Genomic DNA, 26,942 nt, shown 5'->3' with positions numbered 1-26,942 from the left:
TACCAATTTCAGTGAACAAGAAGGGAAGTTTTGTAAGACAGAGGTAAACAGAAACCAGCTTAGACACAGAACTCTTCTGCAGTCTGCCTTTGGCAACCGAAGCAGGAAAAGTATCTCAAAAACCTCTCCAAAATAGCGTCAGAGTGAAAGGGTGAAAATGCTGGCTTCCCAAACTACCTAAGGAACCGAAGCCTTAGGTAGTTTGGGGAACTGAAGAATAATTAATTCTGTTGGCTTATCTTATAGAATCATAGAATCATTAAGGTTGAAAAAGACCCTTAAGATCATTGAGTCCCACCGTTAACCTAGCACTGCCAAGTCCACCACTAAACCATGTCCTCGAGCACCACGTCTACCCATCTTTTAAATACCTCCAGGGATGGAGACTCAACCACTTCCCTGGGCAGCCTGTTCCAGTGCCTGACTACCCTTTCGGTGAAGAAATTTTTCCTAATATCCAACCTAAACCTCCCCTGGCCCAGCTTGAGGCTGTTTCCTCTTGTCCTATCACTTGTTACTAGGGAGAAGAGACCAACCCCCACCTTGCTACAACCTCCTTTCAGGTAGTTGTAGAGAGCAATAAGGTCTCCCCTCAGCCTCCTTTTCTCCAGGCTAAACAACCCCAGTTGCCTCAGCCGCTCCTCCTAAGACTTGTGCTCTAGGCCCTTCACCAGCTTCGTTGCCGTTCTTTGGAGATGCTCCAGCACCTTGATGTCCGTCTTGTAGTGAGGGGCCCAAAACTGAACACAGTACTCAAGGTGCGGCCTCACCAGTGCCGAGTACAGGGGCGCTATCACCTCCCTGGTCCTGCTGGCCACACTATTCCTGAGACGAGCCAGGATGCCTTTGGCCCTCTTGGCCACCTGAGCACACTGCTGGCTCATGTTCAGGCGGCTGTCAACCAATCTTCTGCAGATCCTTTGCTTCCTGACAAAAGTAATTGACTGATCTTTTGTTAAATCTGACCTGGAAGCTAAGCACTCTGAAGCAGCATAAACTGATGTAAATCTGCCGTCAGCCAGCCTCTCCCTTGATCCAAGAGTGCTGTAGCATCCACTTGAAAAATACCAAACACATCAGCCAGACTCTACCGAGGAACCCTATCAGAATTTTCTCCCAATTTAAGTCCCTGGATTGTTCCCACCCAATTGCAGAAGGGGTGGTGGTCGTGGGGAAGCAGAACAGAAGCAAGAACCTGGGTATCAGCTGTCTGGATCCAGGTCAGCCTGGATTTAGGTTGGGTTTGGTTAGGGCTGCACCCTTTGTGTGAGCTGAGAAACTCGAGCCTCTTTCTCCCTTTGGGAATGGTGACTGAAGTAAGAGGAGTGACCAAACTCTGTGTGTCCTTTTGATCGTGTTGATGAAAGGTGTGTAGGGTTTTGACGTGAGATGACGTCAGCCTCCTTTGTTGGGCAGTATCTAGTTTTGCTTTGGCTAGAAAGGTACAAAATGGCCCTTGACCCAGGAAAACCATCCTCTTTCAGGGCACTGCTTATGAAAGTGTTCAATTCAGATGTGAAGGAGGAGTACAGTTTTTGTTTGTTTGTTTGTTTGTTTGTTTGTTTTACCCAACATCTCTAACTTGTCTGAGGTGATACCCAGGGTAAAGTGATAGACTTATAAAACTAAGAAGGAAGACAGCTATAAAGAAGGAAAATGAAATCAAGTACTTGACATGGAAATGTTTCAGGAAATGTAGTTTTATATGCTGCTGTTCTATTATTAATTAGTTTTCAAAAATAGCATACACCCAGCAGCTCAGTGTATTATGGCAGTTTTCTTCAATACTAAGAAACAAGAGGACAAGTGACTATCATTGGGTGAAAGAGGTGCAGCATGTTGGTCTTACAGGTTGCTCTAAAAGATCCCAAGGGCCCAAATTTGTTCCACCCTAATTTTGGCATCCTCCCCTGCTGCTGTGCTTGGTGAGCTAAAGACCTCCTTCCAATAGGTTTGACTGGACCATGATAATTTCATGTTTTCCCTTGGTTTCCTCTTCCTAGATCAAATAAGTCAAGTAAAGGAGCTACTTGGATGGTCACCATGATTGATATTTTTCACTGCTGTGGGTAATGAAAGTGCTGAGGATTTGTGTTGTTTGCTAGGGAGGCTGGAGGCAGAGCAGCATGGCCAGATGGGATGGCATGGCCTGTTCTCAGTGTAGCATTACAGCCTGGTGTTTGTTTTCAAATATTAATCTAGCTTCCGATTGGAAAAACCTAGGTTTTTTATCTAGTATGGTGTCCTGTTAGTGCTATCAGACCTTTGTAATTGCCAAAATAGGGCAGAAAAACGGTCCTGGAAGCTTTCCATGCAGATAATCTGTCTTAAAGTGTAAACATGCTAAGTAAAGAGCCATGATTTTTCAACTGAAAGCCTTATCACTATCTTTGTGGGAGTAACTAGTGCTTGAAAATGCTGTCATTTACAGGAATACATGTGATATGGATACTGGATATACTTAAATCTATATTGCTAGTACCTGTATGGCCTCTCCACAGTGCTGTCTCTGAGATTTGCTGTACATTGCTCACCCTGGTGTGAATGCCACCAAGCTGCTCAGTAACGAGGCGACCTGTGTGAGGCTCGTCCCGCTCCTTCCAGCTCCCTCTGCTTTTGTGCAGGGTGTGAAGACTTGTTTTCAAAGAGCGATGGCGTGCAGCTTATCCCAGTTCTGGGGTGTGCATCTGGAAATAAGACATTTGTTTGCTCCTCGGTCCCAGGGTACTTGTTTTCATTTTGGAAAGAGACCTCCCCCTGTACTTGGGTTCGCTTTCAGAGCTAGCATAGTGATGCCATCTGTAACAGCAAGAGCCGATCTGTGTGGGACAGTCTCCCAGGAAGGCAGGCGCTCTGGAATACCCTAATATTACAAGTCACCTCCTGATACACATAAACCCCTATGCATGTCTGTTAATATTGCCCTCTTTTAGGGTAGTGACACTAGAGAATGCTGAAGCTTGCGGTATCTATCATTAAATTTTTTTTCATTGCCCTATGGGGAAAAAAAAGTGAAGTTTTTTTTATAAGTTGTTATGAGTCCTCAAAAGTCAACTCACTTTTGTCCAGCAATTGTGCTCACATAAGCATGATTTCCTTCTAACAAGCCAAAGATGTTCTGCAACAGCAGGAATTTTATGAGTATTTGATGAATAGCTTGAGTTAGAATTTGTAGGATTAAAAAGAGGAAACTGGGTCCAATGCACGTGGTGTAAGCATCTAACTTCTTTAATTCATATATGTTGCATTTTGAAAGCTGAAGAAGCGGGTTTTTTGGGGATGGGTTTTTTGGTTTGTTTGTTTTGTGTGTTTTTGGGGTTTTTTGTTTTTTGTTGTTTTTTTTTTTTAATTTGACCATCTTACAGAAAAATTACTTTTGTCTTTGGAATTTTGTGGGCCAAATCCCAGGAGACTTCTGGGGTTTCACAGTGTGTGCAACCACTTTAGGAGCTGCTTTTCCAGCAAGCCCAGCACCTTTCTGCATAAAGACTATGCTGCTGCTTTTCTAGGTATATCACTGGGTTTGAAGAATCAGGGAGCAAGGACAGTAAGTGTTGTATCTGCTAGAGTTGAAGTTGAGGCCAGTTGTCAATGGATGCAGCTGTTGCAGTAAAACTTTTGAGGGCCTGCTGGAGCGTAAGCCAGCACATACAAAGATGATGAACGCTGGAGGTGGCTGTGTATGTTTGGAAGGGCAAGGGAGCCGCTGGGGCTGGTGCCTGCCTGCAGCACTGCTGACTCTGGCTCCACATGTCCCTTCCCAGGGACCCTGGTGCTCGTGGCAGCAGTGCACTCCATAGCTTCATGTTTGGGCTGCCAGGGGCTTGTTAGGAAGTGTGCGTGATTTGTGCTCCCTCATGACATTAGAGCTGTTTGGAGAGCAGAGATGATACCCTCGCGGTGATAATCACCGGCGGTGGTGGGAGGGTAAGGTGCATGCAGGTGTTTTCCATGGAGCATCGCAGCACAGCTACCACAAGGTTTCCTGAAGATAAACGTATCGCGTGGAGCATACATACTTGTCCGCTATTACAGCATACAGCTGATGGACCTACAGAGCACTGGTGTTTGAGTTAGATGGTGTTTTCAGATATTTTTATTAGCTGTAATTGCCAAAGCCACTGCCAGTGCTTAGATAAATGAAATCACCTGAAGTTCAGACTAAAGGAAAGGAAGGTTTCTTACTCTGCTCTTCCTTTCTAAAGGTTAGTTGCACAGAAGAGGTGGAGAATGTAGTGATGACATCGTACTGGTATTGCAGTGGCCTTATAAACAGAACTAATTCAATGCAAGAGGAAGGATCCTAATGACCGTGTTTTTTCAAATCTCTCTTAGACCTGTAGGTGTGTTAGTGTCTCCCTTGCTTAACGTAAGTTGGGTTTTAGTTGTTCTACCTCTCTCCTTGGCATTGTGTGCAGTGATATTAGGCTTCATTTTGATTCAAGAGATGATGATACAGAAGATGTAAAAAACCCCAATGTGTTATAAGCTTCTCTCGAGCTGTATATAGTCAATATGACTGTTCTCAATGTTTTCACCCACACATTTTTACTCTCATGTCACTGTTGTCCTTAATGGCTAATATCTTTTGTCTCTGTATTTTTAACTGTGTGGACATTTTTAGACTTGGTGTATAAAATATGTAAATACCTAAGCCACAACAGGGCTTGTAATGGTCTTTGTGGCTTTTTAAAATATACATGAAAATAAAAAGTGTATAAAAGTAATTGCTTGCTTAGCATTATTGTGGTAAAAGGCATTTCTAAGTTTAATATTGTTGGAGTTTTTTGCTATACAAGTAACCACCAGTGCAAGATGGACTGTCTGATGTCTTTGCCGGTGCAAGTGCTGAGCACTCAGCGCAACAGGAGCTTGGGGAGAGTAACCCACCTGAGGACTCCCACCAGTCCTGGTTGGTGTCTCTGTGCTAGCCTACACCTCCTCTCTGCAGCTGCCTTTGGAAGCCATCATCTGTCCTGTAGTTTTGTCCCTTGATGGGTTTTAGGTGTTTTAAGGAAACTGAGAAATACAGTGGCCAGACCTACGTGATTGTTACCCTCCCTTTGTGCTGGCTCAAACTAAAAGCTGACGTTGCGTTATGTTAAAGGGGCCTGAACTGACCATTAGGGTTTGTATTCCTCTCCTTAATTCTCTTCCTCCCTCTGAAATTCCTCCAAGAGTAATAACATGCAAATACAAAATATAAAGCCAAAGAAATTGATTTCTTTTTGGTTCGTTTATGCTTTTGTCCTATTAATTCCATGGCAGATGTTTTCTTTTTAAGGCTGTGCTCCATCACATAGCGTGTTTTATCTGGAGTGAACACTAATGTCTACATTGTATGCTAAAGCATCACTTTTAAAAAAGGCAATAATGTAAATGACAAAGAGCAAAGTCCCAAGGACAAGTAGACCCTGTTTCTGGGGTTCTTTAACTAGAATTGGATTGCTTTAGCTATAACTTTCGTGGCTGACTGGCTTCCATCTCTGCTTTTTGTCATAACATTGTGGGCTTTTACAGCAATTAAATCACTGCTCATTCACTACTCATGAAGTTATTTCAACAGGATTTGCTCAATAAAAATCAAGTTTGGTTTATGTTATTAAAATGTTGAATACTGCCTCTTCACTAGGAATTATCATGGAAATCTGGTTTTATTTGGAATTAAATTAACGTGGTTTTGTTTGTCTTTTTTTTTTCCGCTTCTTTTCTCACTGTTCAGCTGCGAGGTCTGGCTGGCTGCCCCCACCACCACCTGCACTGCCCCCTCGACCTTCTGTATCTCAGGTATGGACAAAGGTTTAGCACTTTCCTGTGTATTATTTGCTTATTTATGTTACTGTTGCAGTGGTTAGTGCAAGTTGGCTTGGACATGGCAGTTGTTCTTGCTTCCAAGTTAATGCAAATCTGCTGTTTGCTCTGCAGTTCCATACATGTCCTTCATTGGTCTGTCTAGCTGGTGTGTTGCAATGTCAAATTACAGACTAATTAAATCTCTTTGTAGTGAAGCTGACATGCACCCACTAGACAAAACTGTAAATTAAAGGCTAGTAAGGCTAGTCTACTAATAAGAGTTTCATGCCTGAAAGGCATGGGCTTGATACCTGCTATTTGCTTCTCAAGCTTCAAATGCTCAGAGGGCATCTGCTAAGGGAGCCATGGGATGAGAGAGTATTTTTCACCCATGGGTTTGAAAAATAATGCTGAAAGGAAGCAAATGCCTTGTCAGTTATGTTATTAAGTTTCAAACCATTAGTGGCATGCTTTTGTTTTGTTTTCTGGATGGGATTTTTGTGTGTTTGTTTTTAGAGCATCACACAGCCACAGCACAATGCAAATTGACTAAATCATGTGTATCTGTATCCAGATACTTCTTCATGTTTTAGGAGATGATGGAGGATCAGTGTCTTGTTCTTTTTATGTTGTTGGCTCTGTTAAGTCGTAGGCGGTAGTATGCTTCATGTATTACTCCTTTAGGTGAAGTGAATAATAGAAAACAAGTCCATAGGGGAGCTAACAGCCCATTACATATAAAAACTTGGTGAGACACCTTCTTTGGTCAGAAACAGTCCCCACTTGAGTTTTGGATCTACTCTTAAAAGTCTGCTGTTGAACACCACCTGCTGCACAGTGCTTAGGATAGAAATGATAAAAGGCTTGTTGCTGCCCCCAGCTCCACCAGCAGCTCATTGCTCTCTCCCTCTCCCCAGCCTTTTTTAGCATCTGAGTGCAGTTAGTTTCTCCCTTGAGGACTGTAGAGCGTTCTGCTTTGAACTTGGGTGCTTCCCCTGAGTCACCATGGCATTAGCTGTGCTGCTAACACCACATGCTCCTTAGGGCACCCATCACGTTCCTGTTTTGTCTAATGCTCCCCAGAGAGCAGCGTTTCCCTCTGGCTTCCCCTGAGCCTGCGATGCAGCTCCCTGCCGTGTGCCTACAGCAGCTGCTGCTGCAACCTGCCCCAGCCCTCCTGCCGCTGCTCGGACTTGCCACAGCGCGCCGGCTCGGTGCACTGCAAGCCCTCTTGCTGCCATTGGGAAAAGCAGTAAATAAAACAAATCCTGTTCTTGGGGGGAAAAAAACCCCACATTGTTTTCAAGCAACGTTCTGCTAATTGTTCATTTTTCTTGTCCTGTGATTGATTAGTGTTTCCTTAGCAGGGCAGTGAGGAGAGATGTTAGTTTATTTATGCATGTCCAGCAGCTTCCTTACCACATCACAAATACTGAACCAGCTGCTCATCCTACACTGGGCCATGCAGAATATAGGACCTTTCTAAAACGATGAACACAAGAAGATTCTCATGTGAAATTCTTGATCCAATCCTTTCCAATACAAAAGCCTGTTTTCTGAAAGAAAGAAAAACTGGCTTCTGTGTCTACTCAGTAATGAATATATAGCTGATGCTTTGCTTACATGCATCACTTAAATTTACTCAATTTATTTCTGATGATTTTTTGAAGATATTTAATGAGATACCTCATCAAAATATTCTTGTTCTGATGTCTAGCAAAAATGTACATAAAAACAGTTCTTGAAAACATAGTGAACTTCATGCTCATCACATTCTGTTTTTTTCTCCAAGCATGCCTTTCTGTGATAAAGGTAACAGACAGTAGGGAAGTATGTGTGGTGGGGTCATAATTCAGCTGAGCTGACCCTTACGAATAGCATGTAAGCAATAGTAAGCATATGGATTACATTAGTCCAGTGGGGCCCTTGATTTAAAGAGCACGAAGAAGTTGGAAGGAGGGATCTGCTTTCAAAACCAAGGCAGGGTCAAGAACTGAAGAAAAGCCATGATACTGAAATGACACATTCAGCTTTTTCCTGTTTCAGGATTTACCAAACTCTTCTTAAATTTCTGTTTTAACTTATTTTTCAACAATGTTATTGAAAATCCTTTTTTATTGCCGTAACATTTTGCTATATTCCTGCAGTTAAGCACTGTGAATGACAAATGTAGCTTGGAAATGAAGCGAGCCCCACATATTTCAGGTGGCTGTGCACCATGGAAGTATGCTCGTGGTGTGATTATTTTGGCTCAGCTTTGGAAATCAGTTGATGGAGGAGGAGAGGGAAATCATTTCTTCTGAGGACTACAGTTTTCTGTGGATAGCTGAGAAGCAGCCTGGAAGAGCCCGGTTGGCTCTTTAGAGTGAGATTAAAGGGCTCATGGAATGTAAGGTCCAAAGCGCATAGAAGAGAGGTATCAAGGGGTAGGTATTGCGTTTCAGTGGAGCAGAAGTCCTTCTGTGAGCTTAATCAATAGCAATATAGAAATGACATCTTGACTTTGGTCCTGGGTTGCTGTTGATTTTGGTAGAATTTGTTTCAGCCTTTAGGAAAACATTATTTTTCCTGTCAGAACCTCCAAGGTAATCAAATTCAGTAAGTTACTGAAACAGTGGTTATTCAGAGTGTGCCAAATGTCTCTAGTCGTATCACAAACTTATTAAATTATGTCCACATCCAACTCTGCCTCCATAGTGCAGTCAGCTGAATAACGAGGGAGAAGGACTGTATCCCTGGGTGAGTGTAGCACAAGGTAAAACTTAAAGCTAATACTTCTGTGGCCTTGACTCCAGAGCTCGGTGGATGCACAGGCTCACTGTGAGAGGCTCGAGCCTTGGGATCCTGTGAGAACTTGGCCAGTTTATGGGGAAATAGCCGTGGGGCTGGCTTCTCTGCTCGGGGCTGCTGCTGCCAGCCCACGCCGTTCCACACTGCTGATGGGGAGACACCTTTACAGGTGCAACTGCATCTCCTCGTACCTCTACGATGGGTTTTAGAGTTGGTGGATTAACTCTGCTTTTCTTTCTTCTTGATGGCCTCTAAATGGCTATGGTAGCTCCATCTCCTCGGGATTTTCCTCCATTGCCAAAATAGGTGTTGTATCAACTTGGATACAGTTTGTGGGCTGATACTAAGTTTTCTTCAGAGCTTGCACCAGATATTTCTCCGATGCAGCGGTGCTTTCATCTGAGGTCCCTATGGTGACTGTAAATAAATGTAATAAATAAAGATGGACAAAAGGCAAGTTTACATAATGTGGATACACCAATGTCTCCAATTTATGATCTTTTAACCCAAATGCCAAACCGTATCTCTCTGTGCTGCAAGCCATTTTGAATTGATGTTTCCAGTAAGACACTGTGAAATGCAGTATGAAATGCTTTATTAGAATCCTCAATTCATGTTGCTTTCCTATTAAAAAAAGAAAGTAATTCAAGTTCTGCCTAAATTCTATAAAGAGCATTTGGAAAGATTATGCATAGAAACAGGCTTATACGAAAACTAGAGTTTTGTTTTGGATAGTATGTTATTTCAAAGTGTTTTCCTTGTACAATATGCCTGTGTGTAACTTCACTGACACCTTCTCTAATCCCTAGTAGCACATCTCACACTTAGCAAGTCCGCAGTAGCTGCTTGGATTTAAGGATAATTTTATCTGTATCAGTTTCCCTATTTCTTTGGACCATAAATATTTAATATGCTGCAAACTATTGTACAGACATATAGGACACTGGCAATGCCTTACCTCTCTTGCTCACTTCTACTGACATGCTATAGTTATGGCTTTCCACTCTTTTTTTTTTTTTTCCCTAATTTTTGAGGGGTTTTAAGTTTTTTAAATTTTTTAGGGTTTTTTGTGTCATCCCCATTGTCATCCCCCCACCCCGAGTGATGGTATGTAGAGCAGATAACCTATAGCTTGTTGAAATACCTACGGTGTTTTTTTTCTGGGCTTGTAGAGGACTGGATTCAGTGGCTCGGGTAATTTTTCCTGATCCCGTATTCCTAGTTTAATGGTAAACTTAAGTCATCAAGGAGAAATGGCATAAAGGTGGCCCCAAAACTTCTGTGTGGACCCAGAGCTGTAGATAAAAATTTGTGTAACTTGGAGGCAGTAAGAATCAAGATAGGAAGGCAATAGCATATGTAGCTGATTTGCAGCAACACAGATTTCAGATAGGAAGTAACTTTGGCTGCTCATGAATAGCACTCCACTGGAACCAAACGTGTATGCCCATCTCATATAAGCCTCTGTTGTTATTTTTTTTAATGGAAAACAAAATAATACTTTATTACTGTTGGCTTTTAAGCCTACAGAAGTCATTTACTGCAGATGTTTACTGTGGCAGATTTAGTAGCGTATTTATGCTAATAGGAATTACGGATGAACACTGAAGAGCAAATATAACTTTAGAATTTTATCCAACATCAGCTCACTATCTGCAACATTGCCCAATTATATCAACGTTCCTTTAGTTAAATTACTCTATTTCAGTACCTTCCTGTCCAGTAATGAAGGCGTATCTTCAATCCTGCCTGTGTGGCATAAAACAATTTGAAAAACAGTGGGACTGGAAGAAAACCCTGTATATCTTGGCTGAAAAAACTGATGTTCCTAGTCTCTTTTCCCAGGGTCTAAATATTCAGCCTGTTGGTTTTGTAAGTTCACACTGATTTGTGCAGGACTTTTATTTCTGGAGACTTGGGACCTGGTTCTCCCACTGGTTCCACACTGGTAGTTTTGACAGATGCTGAAGAGAAATTATGGATGAAGGCAAAGTGGTGAAGTGAAGTGGAAGTAGGTAGGCAGCTGTTAATGTTATAAAATTTAAACATCCTGAGTACATTGCAGCTCTGAAGATTAAAATCTCACTGTTATATGAGCTCAAGAGTTAGGCTGTCAGTTTAGTGGCCATCATTACCATTAGATGTTATTGATTTGGTGAAATCATGGAAAGAAAGTGCTGTGAGGGATGATAGGTGGGTCACCCTACCCAGTCACAGGCACCTGATGGTGTTGGAAAGCAAAGATATTATTCTTTTTAACATACCGAATGTTCCACTCTCCAAGTGTTACTCGATACTTCATAATTCCTTGAAGCTTTTTGGCCATTCATCATCCAGAATTGCAAGTGAAAACTGGGACCCAGTTCAAGAAGTTGTCTCTACTAACATGCCTCCGTGTTCTGCGGAATCCAGGGAGAGCCACGAGCGTGGGGTACGCTCAGGCCGGGTCCGTAACCGTCAGTTACACGTGCCCATGCTGATCTGCGGTTCCGAGGCCAAGAGGTGGGGAAGGGCTCCCCTCCGTCCTGCTGAGACCGCTCAGCCTCCTGAGTGGGATGGCCACGTGCAGGCTCCGTGCCGGGAGCTGGTCCGGGGGTCCCCCCGCGGCCAACGTCTTTGGGTAAAGCTGAGATACATGGAGGATGAGGTAGGGTTTGCTTATCTCTGTTACGGAGTTGTTTGGAGAAAATGTTCAGCCAACGGAGGCACCTTCTTACTCTAAAATTATGTGAGGAATTTCAAGTGCTGGCAGGATACCTGGAGCTTTAGAGGCATGAACTCTTTTGTTATAGAAATTTAAAAAAAAAGTGAATATTTTGCTTTTGGTAGCATACTATTTGTATACATGATGGTATTCTCTCAGACAACCGTTTTATATTAAACCGAAGGAATACCTTTTTTCGCTTGCATTTACAAACACTGTCCAAGAAGAGGGTGGATGTTCTGATCATCTCCACGGTTTTGGCTGCAGAATAACATATGTTATCAGTAATCAGTGCAATAGGTACTGAAGAAGTCTGTAATAAAACTGAAAGCCTTCTGTAACATGAAAGATTTTGCCATCTGCCACTTTAATATAATACAAGTAGATTATCTTCCTCTCATGAAAATTATATATTAAATCTAAAACAGACAGACAAAATAAATTATGGTTTAAGAAGTGGTGGAAAGTAGCACAGTTAAAATTGAATTTGGGGAGTAGTTGATGGATGCCATAAAATCCTTTCTAAAGAGGTTTCTGGGAGAGTGGAAGAAGGGCGAGTATCTTAATTAAAATACGTTGTAATAAATTTTGAAATTGGCTTCACGTTTGTCGTAAAAACAACAACAAAAAAAGCTGAGAATCCAACGCCTATATCTCTAGTGGAATGCACATACCCCTTTCCAGCTTACGTTAATCGGGTTTTGTGGAAGTGGAGTATTAAAACAGATTGTTAATGCTTCCATCTGGGTCCTATTCTTTCCTTGCGAATGGGCTGAACATTGGAGCAATTTGTTTGTATTTACTGCCTTTTTCCTCAACCTTATCACCAGCCCTCAGATAGCTCCGGGAAAGAAAAAGCTTATCAAAACTTCAGGGCTGCACAGCGCTAAGAAAGCAGGCAGCACGCTAAGACCCTGGCAGCTTGTTGCATTTGCATCCCTATGGGTTTTATTTCTGTCTTATCATTTTCAGTTTCTGTAACAAGCAATAAAAAGAATTGATGATTGTGTGGGATGCACAAGACTCGCAGAAACTGGAATTGAGACATCTTGACTTCTTAGAAATTGGCTTTAAGCGCAAAAATATGAATGTTAGAAAGGAGCAAAATACCTCTTAAATGAACTTGCGTAGAGATGATAGAAGATTGCAATGGGCACATACTGAGCGTTAAGCATATTTAGTATCCTACTTTTTCTTACAGATAAGCTGTTCTCAATACTTTTTTGCAAAGCTAAGCAGTGGCACTGTATAGGTAATGACTATGGGCTATTCCAATGGATGCACGGAGATAATTTCATTTCTGTGAGTAGTGCCATTGAATACAATGGGACTATTTCCATGTGTAAAGTTAGCCTGGAGCATAAGTGCGGGCAAGATTGAATTGTGGGAAGGATTGAATATATACTTCACCTCTTGCAAAAAGGCTCTCAGGTAACAGAAATGGGAAAGCTCCGCATAGACCTTCTGTTCTGGAAGATCAGTTATGGATTGTGTTGAAAAGTGGGTGTGAAATCTGCACGTGATCCAGCATTGCAAAGCAAAAGAACTGGAAATGTAAGCGAAGAACCAGTTGTTAAGGTAATGCATTCTCCTGCAGTTATGAAAATCTTTCATCTGAGGCTTTCGAAGCACTTCGTGCTTAAGTGAGCATTACATATTCTTTTAGAAAGGTACTGTTAAGTATCGTCACATGGGGCAGTGAGGAGATTATGAATGGCTGGTCAAGGATCGTGCAATGAAATAATAAGCATTTGCAATTCCTAATGCTCTCCTTAACAATGAGGAATTATCTGTCCTAATGCTCAATATTGGCCGTAGGCCACAGGTTGGTCTCTGGCCGTGGCCAATGTACAGAAACTTTGTTGGCCAGTTTTATCTGCTGCGGGGAAGAATGAGGAGGATATGGCTATTCCTAGAAAATAAAAGACTGTGCTGGGGAGAAAGGAGGTACTGTCTGTTAATAACTGGACTTGGTCTTTGCAAAGAGAAGCTCTTCAGGAGATTTGGAATAGGACACTGTCCTGCTCTTTTCTGTGGTCACTTACTCTTCTTCCCAAAATCAAGATACTCTTAGGCCTGGGTTGCAAACTCCCTTTTGCACTGCTGGTAGCACATATGAGCAGGATTTTCTTTGCCCAGCTACTGTAACCCTGGATGTGGACCCGGCCATACCAGCACGGCAGCACTTCCTATGTCAGTAGCTTACTCCATTCTGTGGACATGAATGACGTGCACTTCTAAGCGCTTTTAAACTACTGTAACTGAATTTTCCTTTAGAAGACCATGTTGAATAATGTGTAATCTCTGTTTTATAAACCAGTGGTGAAGAATTTTAAACCCTAATGTAATGATGAGAAGTTTCCAAGATGTGGGAAAACTTAAAAGACATTTATTACTGTGATGAAGGAGGCAGTTTATTTCTGTATTTCTGAATGAGAAGTAAGTTGCCCAAAGACTATGCTAAGCATGGTATAAAAACAACGAAGAACTAAAGGGAACCCACCTCAGCTGCTCCTGATGGATCACCTTTTTCTTACGCTCCACTATAGGAGCTTGGACTGGAGTGTCCTGGAGCCAGTCTCACTCTGCCCATGACCAGAAGGCTACAGGGACTAGCTATTACCCCACGTCCAAATCAGTCAAGGGAAGGAAACCTGTGAACCTTTGCCAGAAGAAGAAGCAGGAGTTATTTTTCCTTTAAAATCCATGTGGGGAGACATCAGCTTGCAAACGTATTTGTAAAGCCTCTCAGGCCTCGCCTAGAGGACTTTGTTGGGTTAGCTGAATCAGCAAACCTTCTTTGCATCAATGCATGTTGCAGTTAAACAAAAGATTTTTGCTTGGGCTAGATGCTGTCAGTCCCTGAACAAAATCCCCTGCAACAGCATACCGATTTTTTTACGCTTGGGCACTTGTGTCAGAGGCACATCGCTCCGAGGAATGGAGATCTTTCGTAGAGGAGAATTTGTAGCTCTGCTGGCAGGTCATTAATGTGTAGACCTGGCTTCTGCATGAGGGGGAGAGGAGACCCTCCAAAGAGCTGAGCCTTACCGTGCCCAGCACCGGCTGTTTGCCCACCCCGTGGGGCAGCCTCAGTCTGCAGGCTCTGAATAGTGCGGACAGCTATTTTTTGGTACTCTCCTTTAAGCAAAACACTCAGACATGGCCTGTCCCACATGCCACTAGGGGGCACTTTAGGGACATGGCAGTCACTTGATTTTATTCATTATGCATGAACTGCATCACTAGAACTAGTTCTTTTTCTTTTTTTCTTTTTTTTTTTTCCTTTTTTTTTTTTTTTTTGGTCAAATGTAACTATTTATTTTTACCACCTGCCTGCTCCAGCCAGTCCCTGCCCTGCTGGCTGCTGAGCTTTGCCACCCTCACGTCCCGGCAGCGGGGAGCAGCGGCCAGCCCTGTGGCCCAAGCTCAGCCAGCGGGTACCACGGCCCTGCAGCACAGCGGTGGCCACAGCTGTTCGGCTGACAGCCACATCACAGCACTCAGCTAGTAAAAAATGTATCTTGCATCAGTAGGAGCTGCGATACCAAACTGTTGGAAATTTTGAAATCGTACCCTTTTTGTCATCAGCACTCCAATTTATATTTGCTTCCACCAGAACACAAAGTTTATCCTTTTTTGCCTTTTCAGTTCCCTTCAGTTTAAAATAGTATTCTCCTGCCATGGGACTGTTAAAAGAAAATTGGGGGGTTCTGCAAAAGTTTGGCGTTTTTTTCTTTTTTTTCTTCCCCCCCCCCTCCTTTCTCTTACTGTGATTTCAGTTTTCCTGCTTATTTGCAATTGACATTGTAGAGTGCCAGTCTATTTAGTTAATTCTACGCTATTTGAACACATTGGTTTTTGAAAAGCTGCATTTTATCTATACATAAATAACATGGGGTTGGTCTCCTTTTTTTTTTTTTTTTTTTTTTTTTCATTCTGTGGAATAAGTTACTGTATTCTTGCTTTTGATACAAGGTTTAACGTAGACTCCAACAAAAGTGTGAGCACCAGAAACTGCCTGCCTGGCTAGGTTAGGGGGGTATCTAGTGCTCCCTGTCTAAGAAAGGTCATTACGAGCTGGTTCTCGTATACCTCTTTTATTGCTCAGTGTTGTGCAGCAAAGCTATAGTTTATAGTATACGTACTACATGGCTCTCTGAAAGACTGTGTTTATTCTTGCTGTCCCTAAATGAATAATTTGTCAAAGTGAAGTGATTCGGTCCCAAATTTATCATGTGGCTCTGCTGGGTATTTGAACTTCGCTATCTCCAAATCATTCATGAAGGCCTCATGGACTTTGCCAGGCTACTGTTACCAGTGCTTAGAGCCTTCATTGCTTCCAAATATATAAAAAGTGGTTGTAGAAATCAGGGAGGTTAGGGCCTATTCAGCTTGCTGATAAAGAAATGCTCTGTTGCATTAAATGCACTTTTAAAGGTGTCTGATTTTTGTAGACCAAAAAAAAGATTGTTTTTTCCATTTCACTCTCCTATTTGTACCAGAAATGTATCATTATAGAAGAAGCTCTTCAATCCATGAAAAGCTTTCCAGAATTGAAATCTTAGTATCAAATAGTTATTAAAAGCCAAATATTTAGGATATTAATATTCAAATAATACTGGAAAATTACAGGGTGGGGTTGGGTTTTGGGTTTTTTTTGTTGTTTTTTTTTTGTTGCTGTTGTGTTGTTTGGTTGGTTTTTTTTTTTAACCAGCAGATAACACTACAGATGTAGCACACTTAGAAGAGGGGGGGAGAGAAATCTTGTCAGCTAAGACACCTTTTCCTCCGCTCCAGAGGAATTTCACATGCATTTTAAAAAAAAGATGACAAATCTTCCCTCCTCTGTGCACATGTTCGACACCATAGGGTTGGAGAACAGCAGTAACCTGACAGAAGTGCGTTTCCCCTGCAGCCTTCTGTACAGCTCTTGCTGTGTGTGTTATGAAAGAAATGGAAGTCGTATAAAAAAGTCCGTCCTTTTTAAATATATCAAATTTTGTGCTTTCTGTCATTTTGATTTAACTTACAATTAAGCACTGGGACACTTGTGACTGCTACAGAGCTTGATGGGCCTATGCAGAAACCTCTTGGCAACAGCAAATTAGGTTCTTCAGTGTGTGACAGTTTATTATTATTATGGCTAAAAATCCTGGCCCCTTTAAAGTTTGAGGTTTGCCTTGAACTTGGTTTTAAATGCAAGCTTTCACCTGTGTAGAAACGAGACTTTTTTTGGGGAGAGCGCCGGATGGCAGGTTGCCTCTCCTGCCTGGGGGCCGTTGTCAGCCTGGCTCCAACTTGGCAGAAGTTGGGAAAGAGAAGAGGCCGTCTGCCCATGCCAAGTGCCCTCAGCCTCCCCACTCCTGCCTGCCTTCCCTGCCTTGGAGAGCCAGCCCATACCTTCTGGCCAGAAAACAGCCACACCGTGTTTATGCCGTGTTTGCTGCAGCGTGCCTGAGGACAGGCAGCTCCAAACCCTGCTCCCCTCCCTCAGCTGATGTGCGGTGCCCTGTCCTGGTGAAGCAAATGGAAAGGTGCTGGAAGATTTCAGGAGAGGCGGAGCAAGGGATTAACCCTCTGTTTTAGCTTGCTGCTCAGTCAGATATGCTGGAGAGAGGGTGTTTTGTTTTGCCCAAGCGTAGGCCTGTGTGATGAGTGTTCAGCTCAATTTCTGTTTGAAACAGGAGAAGGGAGGAGGGAAGAAGATTTATTTGGCTGCTTTTATGACTTGTGTTTTCAGTAACTTTACTGGAATTTTTGGTATAATTCAGACTTTCTCACTCGAGCCTTGCAAACTTCAAAGACAGAGGCTTACTCCGATGAATTTTCATGAGTTTCAGGAGATGATAAGGTGACAGGGCACAACCAAGATCTTTCTAGCTTTTATCCACACAGACCCCCCCTTAGTCTTTCTCTGAGTATTTAGGCTGTAAGGGTAACTCTAGAAGAAATTCTGAGTACTAGGTCATTTACATTCAGAGACATGGTTCCTAACGCTTCACAGAAAAACTTTTCTCTTGTTTCCCAGCACAGTAAAATGCAAGAAAATGGTTTCATTAAAAATCTGCGAAAGACATCTGTCGTCCATTCAGCTGTCACCCTGGATCTCTATTTCCCCTACTGTTGAATTGTTGAAGTAACTTTTCTTTTGTGTGTAATGTTTCCTTTCATTGACTTTATTGTATGTGACTGCTAGTCGTTTTCTGCATGTAGCAATGACTGATTTGTTGTTGCAGACAGAGCAAGTATCTGAGGTTGAATTACATCCTCAGATGAATAGACCCCCGTCACAGGCAGAAGAAAACAGTTCAACAAAAAAGGTGAGACCTGCACTTGTACCATTGTGGAGTGATTTGCCTTCATCAACAAATGTGGTTGTTTTAAGTTTTAAAGCAATTAAATGGAGGGTTAGGGTTATGTTTTCACATATTTTCCTTCTCTGGAGGTCAAGACGCTAGAGAGAACTGGGATCGCGTGTGACATCAGCTCCGATAAATCATTAAGAAAGCTCTTAGTACATACACATCGATGCACGTGCTTTAAGAGAGGCAATTCGCCATTTGTTTCAAATCAATAGGGGTTTGTGGAGCCTTAGGGAAGACAAAAAAGAGTAAAAGAGTTTGATTGTACTTGACCCCTGTATCGCTGTAATTCTTCCAAATTGTGACACGCTTCTTGCTTCCAGTTATTGAGGATTCAGTTTTGATGTAACCACACCTGTTTGCTAGAGGTCAGACTCTGCTACTAAATAGACTGGAAGAGATTTGCTCAAGATGTGCAGCTTCTAATATGTTTTTGTATCATTTGTATAAAGTAAGCACCGAAGTTGCAATGGCAGCCTTCACAGGGCTTTGCTTAGGGATGGAGTGGCCTTAGCAATGGCTGTGAGCCTTTCCCCACTCCTGGTGGTGCTCCCACCACCTCCTTCCACCAGCCCCAGCCCGAAGAAGTTTTTGATAGGGGGCAAATACAGATCCTCCCCGCTCCAGCCCCTCCTGCAACGAGGGAGCACCTACAAAACCTTTGCTCACTCCGACCAAGAACGGTTGGCAGGTGTTGTACCTAGTGCATACCTTGCCCAGAGAGCATCGTCACACTTCTTACCCTAGTGGGGGGCACAGACAAATGGCCGGTGTCATTTCCCATATGCGATAGGGCTTTCAGGGCAGTGTCCTTGCTTCACTTGTGCTCACCGCGTGCTACTACTAGCGAGCCCTGCTTCTTCCTTGCTCTGCTTTGCAGCCCTGCTGGGGAAACGAAATCCTTGTGGTCCACCTACTTCATGCTCACCCTTGTCCCACCAGGCTCCCTAAAATACAGAGAAGCCCAGGCTGTGGGGTGCGGGAAGCAGGTTGTTGGCACAGTGCTGACCCTGCAACAGCAGCCAGCCAAAGAGCCCTTGCAGAGGGCGCTGCTTTTAGGTATTGGATCATTTCTTCCAGTATTGTGTTTGAAATGGAAGAAGGATTTATCTTATGGATTTGGTAGGTTTTTGGCAGTTCAAGGTAGACTGGGATTGTGCATTTGGCATACCACCAGTTTATAGTCATATAAGGCATACACAAGTTCCTCACTTGCCATACGTTGTGTGTTTGCAGGGAGCTGCGCATATGCATAGGATTTCAGGGCACGGTATTATGAGAGATCTGTGCAGTGCCGACGTCCTGGTCAAAAGATCTCATAATATTTTTAGATTCTTTTTTTCCAGTAATGGCAGAACTGTTTTTTAATGTTGAAACCCCTTGTTTCCTTATAATTCTAATTCCTCTAATAATGGTAATCCCTCTAATACTAATTATTGATGGTCTTATGTTGGTTTCATTCTCTGTCACTCATAGTAGTCTCTTCTGCTGAGTCAGGCTGCTTACTACAGTGTTGGGTTTTTTCCTTATGATTGCTGGGTCATTAAATGCTTCCTTATTTAATTTTTTTCTTATTTTATTAACATTTGGCCAAAACATAGTAAGGAAGATAGTCTGGCCCAGTAATAAGTGCACTGTGCAAGTGATAACAAAATGTCGTCTCTGGACTTGACTGTGACACTAAATGTATAATCTTCGTCAAGTCACTTCATCTTTTTGAGTCTTAGCTTTCTCATTCATGAAATGCAGCAGTAATAGTTATATCCCTTGTAAGAGAGATCTAATAATAAAATATACTGAAAAGGATATATTTGTATTTCAGATTTAAAACAGCTATAAGGCATTTAAACTACTTCTTATTGCAAAAAAAAGGATGTCTTAATTTAAAATAATGAAAACACTTCTTATCACTGAAGTCATAAAAATCCAAGACTCTGTTTTACCTACAAACCAGACTATTTCATTGACGTAACTTAGCAAGAGAAATAACTGGCCTTCTACATTTCCAACATGTTCATTTTGCATGGATAATTTTATACATTGGTCTTTCTAAGATATTTTCAGTGTTGCTTCATGTAAGAGAGGAGGGGAGAAGGGAGAGACTCCATGCCAGATGGGTGAGGTAGTAAGTTGGGATGCAAGTGATTGATTATTGATTCATACCAACTGAGGATAAATAAAAATAAATCTTGTTTTGGTTTTAATGCTTTTGGGTCAACTGAGGGCTAGTATATGTATTTATACCCCTCCCTCTGACCCCGCCAAATGCACACAGAGCTATGCAATCCAGTTCTGAAGAGCCTGTCATCCAGATGAAGACACAACACCAGTATAATCGTTTCATTCATTAAGGGGTTGCAGGAGTTATTGTTCCTTTTTTCAAAGTCAGAAACCTGAGGCTATTACCAAATTTGAATTAAGCTCTGTACCTCTTTAAATTATGAAATCTTAGGCCAGCTGTCAGCAATTTCTGTGTCACAAGTATTCCCCAGCCCAATGACGGGATGCATATGGCCAGACTTAACATCGCTGTGCTTCTCCCTTGCAGGAGGTTGTTCTCGCTCAGCCGCCCTCCAAGCCCGCCCGCAGGAAGCTCCGGACGGAGGCGCAGGGGCTGGAGACCCCCGAGCTTTCTCCCACTATAAATGTGACTTCTTCCCTGCCAGCAGTCAAGCCTCACATCCCAGTTCAAAAGTAAAAGCCTGTACCAAGCATGCCAAACTGCACCATGAGATCTGATGTGGCAGGGTTTGCTCTTTGCATAATTTTGTGCTTAATAGTTCTGGTGTTGAGAATGCTTCACAAGACACAGGTCTCTTGAAATCTACACCTGTCTTCTCAAATGCAGACTAAGTCTGTAGTGGCTGTTTAAATTTGTAATATTTGATTGATAGCCTCTTCAAAGGTGTCCTACCTCTGTATCTGGTAGACATGTCTGAAGAGCAAGCCTAGCTGTTCAACCAGCATCTCTAACACAACTTCTTTTAGCTCTGTGGGTGTGTGATTTTGCCTTCCACATATCTTCTGGAATTTTGCTCATTCATGTGGACAGATGCGACCAGATAAATGCCCAGGAAATTGAGTCATTAAATGCTTGATGTTGGTCATATCCTTGTGATATTTCTTCATTGCAAGGCAGAGTTGAAAATGAGCTCGCCACTGGTATGAGCTGAGCCATAGACCACTTGTGATAATCCAGTAATTGCCAAACCCAAGCATGTGTTGTTTGGTCTCATAAATATAGCTGTTGAAGCTGTCAGTAACAAAGACTTGTAAGGATTTCACTATATTTAATAGCAATGGAGAAGGGGCTGTACAAATGGTAAGCGAAGGCACTTGAAGCCCCATTGGGTCTATACATCTCCCTCAACTGAAACAGCGTTCAAACATTATAGCCCGCCTTCACCCGAAGCCTTGCAAAGACATCTGGTTCAGTCTGAACAAAACCGAGCTGCCCAAATCAGTTGAGCGGTTCTTGGCAAACTGTTTATCAGTAAACTGGATCTGTGCTGCATAATTGGAGATTAGAATAAGTAATAAGACTCCTAGGATGCCCTGAAAGTGCTATTTTGTGCTTTGGGAGTGTATATTCCATAGTGGTTCAAAGGAAGATAACAGCATTTGTTAGCATCTCAACTTAATCCTGTCTTGTCTATGTCTTTCCTAAAATGTTTAAATGACCACAGAGGTATATGTCCCTGTTTTTTATGTTTTCCTTCCATTATTACTTTATAGCCTATGGAGAGTAGTTTGAAGCAAAATCGTGCACAGAAAACTGACAGTTCGCTGGAAGATAACAGCATAAAGACCTGCCTGTGCTGCGAAACAGATCCTGTTGCAAAGATCACTGCCACCAGCTCTGTTAAGAGAGAAGAGCTAATGGGGACTGTGTGCCACTATGGACTTTATTTAAACAGGGCATCTGTTTGAGATCAAATTTGTCATTAAAGAGCTCTTGATGCCTGATGTAAAACTTTAAAATAATCTGTTTGGAAAAAGGCTTAGATATTCAGCCAGTATTTTCTTTCCTTTTTCCTGTTGTTACCTCTGTTTCTTGGAATAGGTTGGTCCTTATGTACCGAGCTGTCTCTTTTTGTACCTGTCTGCCTAACTGTAATTTCCTCCAAATCAGTTACCATGTGCTATAGAGTAATAATAATAATAGAAGAGAAATCTTTTCTTTAAGCAGCAAGAGATGAGGAAGGTCCATAAGCCACCTACCTGTTCCTGTTTGTGACATCAGATGGTTTTGATGGAAGTGACTGCTTTGAATGAAAGAAAGATTAACTTTTGAAGTAAAGAAACATCAGAATCAGCAGTGTCCCCCAAAATCTGAGACAGTATTTTCATGCAGATGTCCTTTCTTTCCGCATTGAATGATTTTTGTATTTTCTGTTAACCACTCCTTATTCTTTAAACTCTGCAAGTGTCTGAAAGCAGCTAAAGCAAAGATGCTGTAATAAGTACAGCTATGCAGGAATTACTCTTAAGCTGAATCAGAATGCAGTGATTTTGAAATAATTGAGACACCTGAAATGTTTCTGTCATTCAGGTTAACAAGTGTGACCGTTTTACTTTCAAATAGTCTACCTGATTCAGCCATCTCGTTTCAGTGTTACATTTTCTTCTCTTAAATGTGTAGCTTGTACCTTGTATTTGAAGTGTAGTCCGGTGTGTATAGAGTACAGACGCGCAAAATGGATGGCTGGTCTTCTGGCATCAGCCACTGTTGAGGCTCTTAATTGAAATGTTTTCTATTTATCTGTCTGGCAGACAGTCTTCCAAGCAGAAAAGGGCTATTCAGACCGCTATACGAAAAAACAAAGAAGCCAATGCTGTGCTCGCCAGGTTGAACAGTGAGCTCCAGCAGCAGCTGAAGGTAAGGAATGCATTGAAAATCAGTGACAAAGCTCCCTGCAATCAGTTATGTGTCAGCTCCAGCAGAGAATCTTGTTCATCCTCTCAGATGAAACCTACTCTGTTATTTCCTGCTTTCTGGAGGGGAATAACTGTACTGTATGTGTGGGTAGGACGAAGCTTTCTGGGAAAAGTTGTAACCTATGGGCCTACAGCTCCACTGGCAGTTAAAGTCTAAAGGGTGAACTTTGTTGTTCTGAAAAGTTTGGTAATGTGGTGGTGTCACCTAGTGCAGAAGAGCAACTCAAGCATAGCTTTCTTCTCTTCTGATCATTTGTTCTACATAACTGTCTCCTGGAGCCAGGCATTTGGTATACATGGACTGGTTAAACCATGCTTTACGTGAACATCTAACACTGGTTTTTAATGTCCGCTGACTTGTCTCTTAACATGTTCTCAAGGGGCTGTTTTCTTATAAATACCAGTTGTGGTTCTTCTGTTTTCTCAGTCCAAAGGTAGTACAGACTTCAGTTTTTCACCTGCTACAGCTTTTTCTTCCTTGCATATTATGAACACACTTGTGTGGAAAGGGAGGTAACTCCCAGTTACACTTTTTCTTCAGTCAAGGTGAAAGTTTGATTCCGTGTTCAACTTTGCTTTAACATAATTTCTTAACTGGCTTTCAGGGATCTGCCCAGACTGATGCAGAGTGGATGCTCTGTACTGAAATCATAGCAAAATACAGGACAGCGAGTGAAATAAGCATGGAGATGAAAGCCTTTAATGACAGCACATCGCCATCATTCCTTGGCTCAGGTCTTATCTGCTTCCATGCACTATCTTCAGCATGCTTAAACTCCCTGACCTTCACAAAACAGGCCGTTACCTATATTTTATGGTAGAGTGAAGGAAGCATGTAAAGACAGAGAGATTTGCCAGAGTTCACGCAAGAGCAGAAAACTGAACTTGTCCTTCAAGTTGTATTGCTGCCTGGAAGCTTTCAGATGGAGCAGGGCCTTTGTGTTTTTATGGGGACCAGAAGACTTGATGGGTGCCCCTCAGGCACAGCTTGCACTGAGACACGGGGAGTGTTCAGGTGCGCTCTTGGGCTGAGGCTGTGAGCCTGCCCAAGTGGGGTACCAAAGCCTGGAGGAGTCACAGGTCAGGCTGGCTCCCACATGGGCCGGGGAGCCCTTGGACGGGAGCGCAGTGAGAGCCAGGTGCCCTTCAGCACAGGGGCAGCCTTGAGACCAGGAGAGGCTTTCCCAAAATCACTGATCCCCAAAGCCTTCACAGTTAGTTTCCGAGCGAGACTGATGAGCTTCCTGATGCAGCTGCCAAAGACGTAGACTGCAAAGCCTGTGTCATCTTAGAAAGGCTCAATCTCGTTCATTTTCAAAAGGAAAGAGGTTGGTTGCGTGAACCAGAAGTGCTCAGAAAGCCGTTTTGAGGGAAATGTGGTAAAATTGCTTTGGTAAAATTTGGTAAAATTGCCAACCTGTGGCCAGCGTTGCTGCATCCCAAGCTATTCCACTGGCAGTGGATGACTGCTCCTCTCTGTGATCACCCGAGCAAGTGATTGAGCCTCCATATTGCCCCGCTGTAAGGAGGAGGCAGGAGGCGGCTGTGCGAGGCGGTTGTGTGGCATTGGTACAGTGTTTTGAGACTGCAAGGAGAGTTACTTAAACAGCAGAGCCCTGAGCCTCCAGTCAATGCCAGTGGTTTGCCTGTCTGCTCTTCACCGGAGCGGGGTGGTGTAAGCCGGCATCCCAAAAGTTACAGCGCATCTCTCTCCCTCCTGCAGGAGGTTCACAAGGAACGAATTGCCTTGGAAACGCAGCTGGAGCAGCTACGTCCCGTCACTGTCTTGTGACCTCCTGCACCGCCGTGCAGCGGCAAGAGCAGAGCACGCGTCCCGACAGCCTCGCAAGGAGAGGAGCACGGTGCAGCTGGGCAGAGTTTCCGCCGAGGTGGTGGCGGCGGGGAGGACCGGCTTGTCAGGTCTCCCTTCGCCCCGCTGCGCGCCTTTGCCTTTGTGGGTGAAGAAGGTACAGAAAACAAATACCTGACTGCCGGATATTTCTGAGCGGGGAGGATGCTTCGCCTTCTTTCCTCCTTCTTCTCAGCCTCATGTGTAAATGCAGTTTATCACTGAAATGAATAACCTGAGAGTACTCTATTTATGTGAAGAATTCCTGATTTATATGCGTTCTGGCAGCACCTCCTGCCCCGATCATTACGAGGTACAGCATTCCTGAATTCTTGCTTAAATTTAAAACTCATCCTCTGAGATGGGCTTCTGGATGTTACTGATTCCTCTAGGATTGTATCATGGTAGAATACCTGTGGGTTTAATGTACTGCAGGAATAAAACTCACTAGACTTACAGAGTCTTTATGCGCAATCACATGTCAGATAATTATTTTCTTAGCGCTGTTTATTATGCAATCACGGATGTATTTTAATGTTAGAGAACTTGTATTTTTAAGTTCAAATCATATTAGAGAACAGTAAAAAATACTAAAATTTAATTTTTTCTTGAAATTACAAAAAAAATCTGGTTTTGAGCTATAACTGTTTCCTATCACCAGTGTTTGATTACTTGCTTGCAACTGCCAGTGTCTCTGCATACTTTTAGCATGTTTGAGATCACTGGTTTATAGCTTTTTTTTCTTCTTTTTTTTCTTTAAACAACAGTATATTTCTAACGAGAGCTTAAAAATGCATTCTGGGCATTTTTATAAAAGCTATTCTATGTACATTTGTATTAGTCTGCTTTGTTTTCTTAATATCTGCTGATGTGTTTTAAGGATGTGTACAAGAACTGTATTTCCAAAAGAAGAAAGGTAGCAGAAGTGCTGTATATGAGGTTACAAAATGTGTGATGGAAATAATTGCCCTCTACAACAGGCTTTCGTTAAAGTTCCTTTGCACCTCGCTGGAGATGCTACTGATAGGGTGAAGCTGCTAATGCCCATCTGTTTTCTAAATGAAGAAGCAAAGATTAATTTTTTATCTGGGTGCGATCCAGGGCCAGCTGAATTCCATGGATGCAGTGGTCGTTGTCTTCAGTCTCAGTTCTTGCAGTGGAAGCTGGCGAGATAAATAGATAAAAATGTTTTCTTTCTTGGGCCAATACTCTTCTATTGGGTGACTTCAGACATTACAATGTCGGCCCTGCTCCCTGCGCGGATATGATGTGTGCTTCACTGCGAGGGAATGGCACCTACCTGTTATCCGTCTTAAACGTGACGCTGCACGTGTTTCCTATCCTGTTGTTCACTGACCTACTTTAAGTGTACACGTTCGCCTTGCAGAGATGGTGCAGCAGTTTTTTACCGTTGTTGGCGTGGTGCTTTCTCCCTGTAGCTGTAGGATGGCCCGAGGGCTGAGAGGAAGGAGAAGCAGGTTTGAAGCAGCTGGGTAGCCTCCCTTCAGGGTGTATCGTGGAATGCTGCGGCGGGGTATCAGAGGACACCAGAGCAGCCAAACTTGCTGAGAGATAAAACAGACATCAGTGGGAATGTTTGAAGTGATGAGGAAACAGCCTGCTTTTGCTGAAAGGGATATGGATGTGGGACATGGATCCAGAAGCCTGAAGGTGAAAATAAGCATTTGCAGAATTGTTACTGAAAATCTGGTTTTGTGCACGTTGGTTTCGATTCAACTAAAAATCACTATGTCAACAAGCAACAACCGTTTCTCTGGATTTGGGGCTTCTTTTGTGCCGCTGTTGCATAGCTGGGGTCAGGCGGCCATTCCTGGTCAGTGACAAAATGCGAGAACTGCAGGTTTTTCTGGGAAGCTGCAAAACAGCCGCTGCCCTCTTGCTAGTAGTGGTACTGTTCAGAAGTTACCATCATTTATTTCATATGTTCATAACACTGAGTCATTCCTGAGATTTTAATGAGGTTAAGTGCTCACTCTTCCTTTGCTTTTTAGTTCTTACATTGTTATTTGGTTAATAAGCCCCTACTATTCGATAGGAAATAATCATATGGCACATTTGTTTCTTATTTTATGGGCGATTTTTTTAAGGAAAGCTTTTCAGTGATTACAAAGAACTGTGCACATTGCATTTTTAAGGCAGTGGAGGACTTTTTCGTGTTTGATAGGAGCATCCTCTAGCATAATCCCCCATTTATTTTACTTGGGTTATTCATGGAATAGATGCTGTTCAAAGGAAGGGTGGAAAAGTCTGCTTTGTATGTCTTTTTCAAATGTCTCCCTTCTAATATACAGGTTTGTTTCTTTTTCATTCACTGGAAATCAGGATACGTGGTTAGCCAACAATGAAATATTTACTCAGTTATTACTCTATCACAGGACTTAATAAATTAAAAATTTAACCATCCCTGCATTTTTAGGGTTGCAATCAAATGCCCCATGCAGCTTCAAGGACTAGAGTGTGAGTTGATTTGTATTCTGTTCAG

The 26,942-nt window shown here is 42.6% G+C and overlaps 1 protein-coding gene across 1 annotated transcript in view; it reads left to right on the top strand.

Annotated features, from left to right (window-relative positions):
• The window catches only part of REPS2 (RALBP1 associated Eps domain containing 2), a 100,366-nt gene extending 74,519 nt beyond the window's left edge, over positions 1 to 25,847 (top strand). Inside the window, exons 14-18 of the mRNA XM_087758255.1 lie at positions 5,723 to 5,787; positions 17,527 to 17,610; positions 20,201 to 20,346; positions 22,426 to 22,531; positions 24,314 to 25,847. Coding sequence (XP_087614381.1) covers positions 5,723 to 5,787; positions 17,527 to 17,610; positions 20,201 to 20,346; positions 22,426 to 22,531; positions 24,314 to 24,382 — 470 coding nt within the window. The 3' untranslated portion in view covers positions 24,383 to 25,847. The remainder of the gene's footprint in view (positions 1 to 5,722; positions 5,788 to 17,526; positions 17,611 to 20,200; positions 20,347 to 22,425; positions 22,532 to 24,313) is intronic.
• Positions 25,848 to 26,942: the final 1,095 nt, after the last annotated feature.

Source organism: Nipponia nippon, unplaced genomic scaffold, assembly GCF_047370975.1.
Source record: "Nipponia nippon isolate SJK-2023a ecotype South Korea unplaced genomic scaffold, ASM4737097v1 scaffold_2, whole genome shotgun sequence".
NCBI lineage: Eukaryota > Metazoa > Chordata > Aves > Pelecaniformes > Threskiornithidae > Nipponia > Nipponia nippon.
The sequence above is the reverse complement of the archived record's forward strand: the minus strand, read 5'-3'. Positions and strand labels throughout refer to the sequence as shown.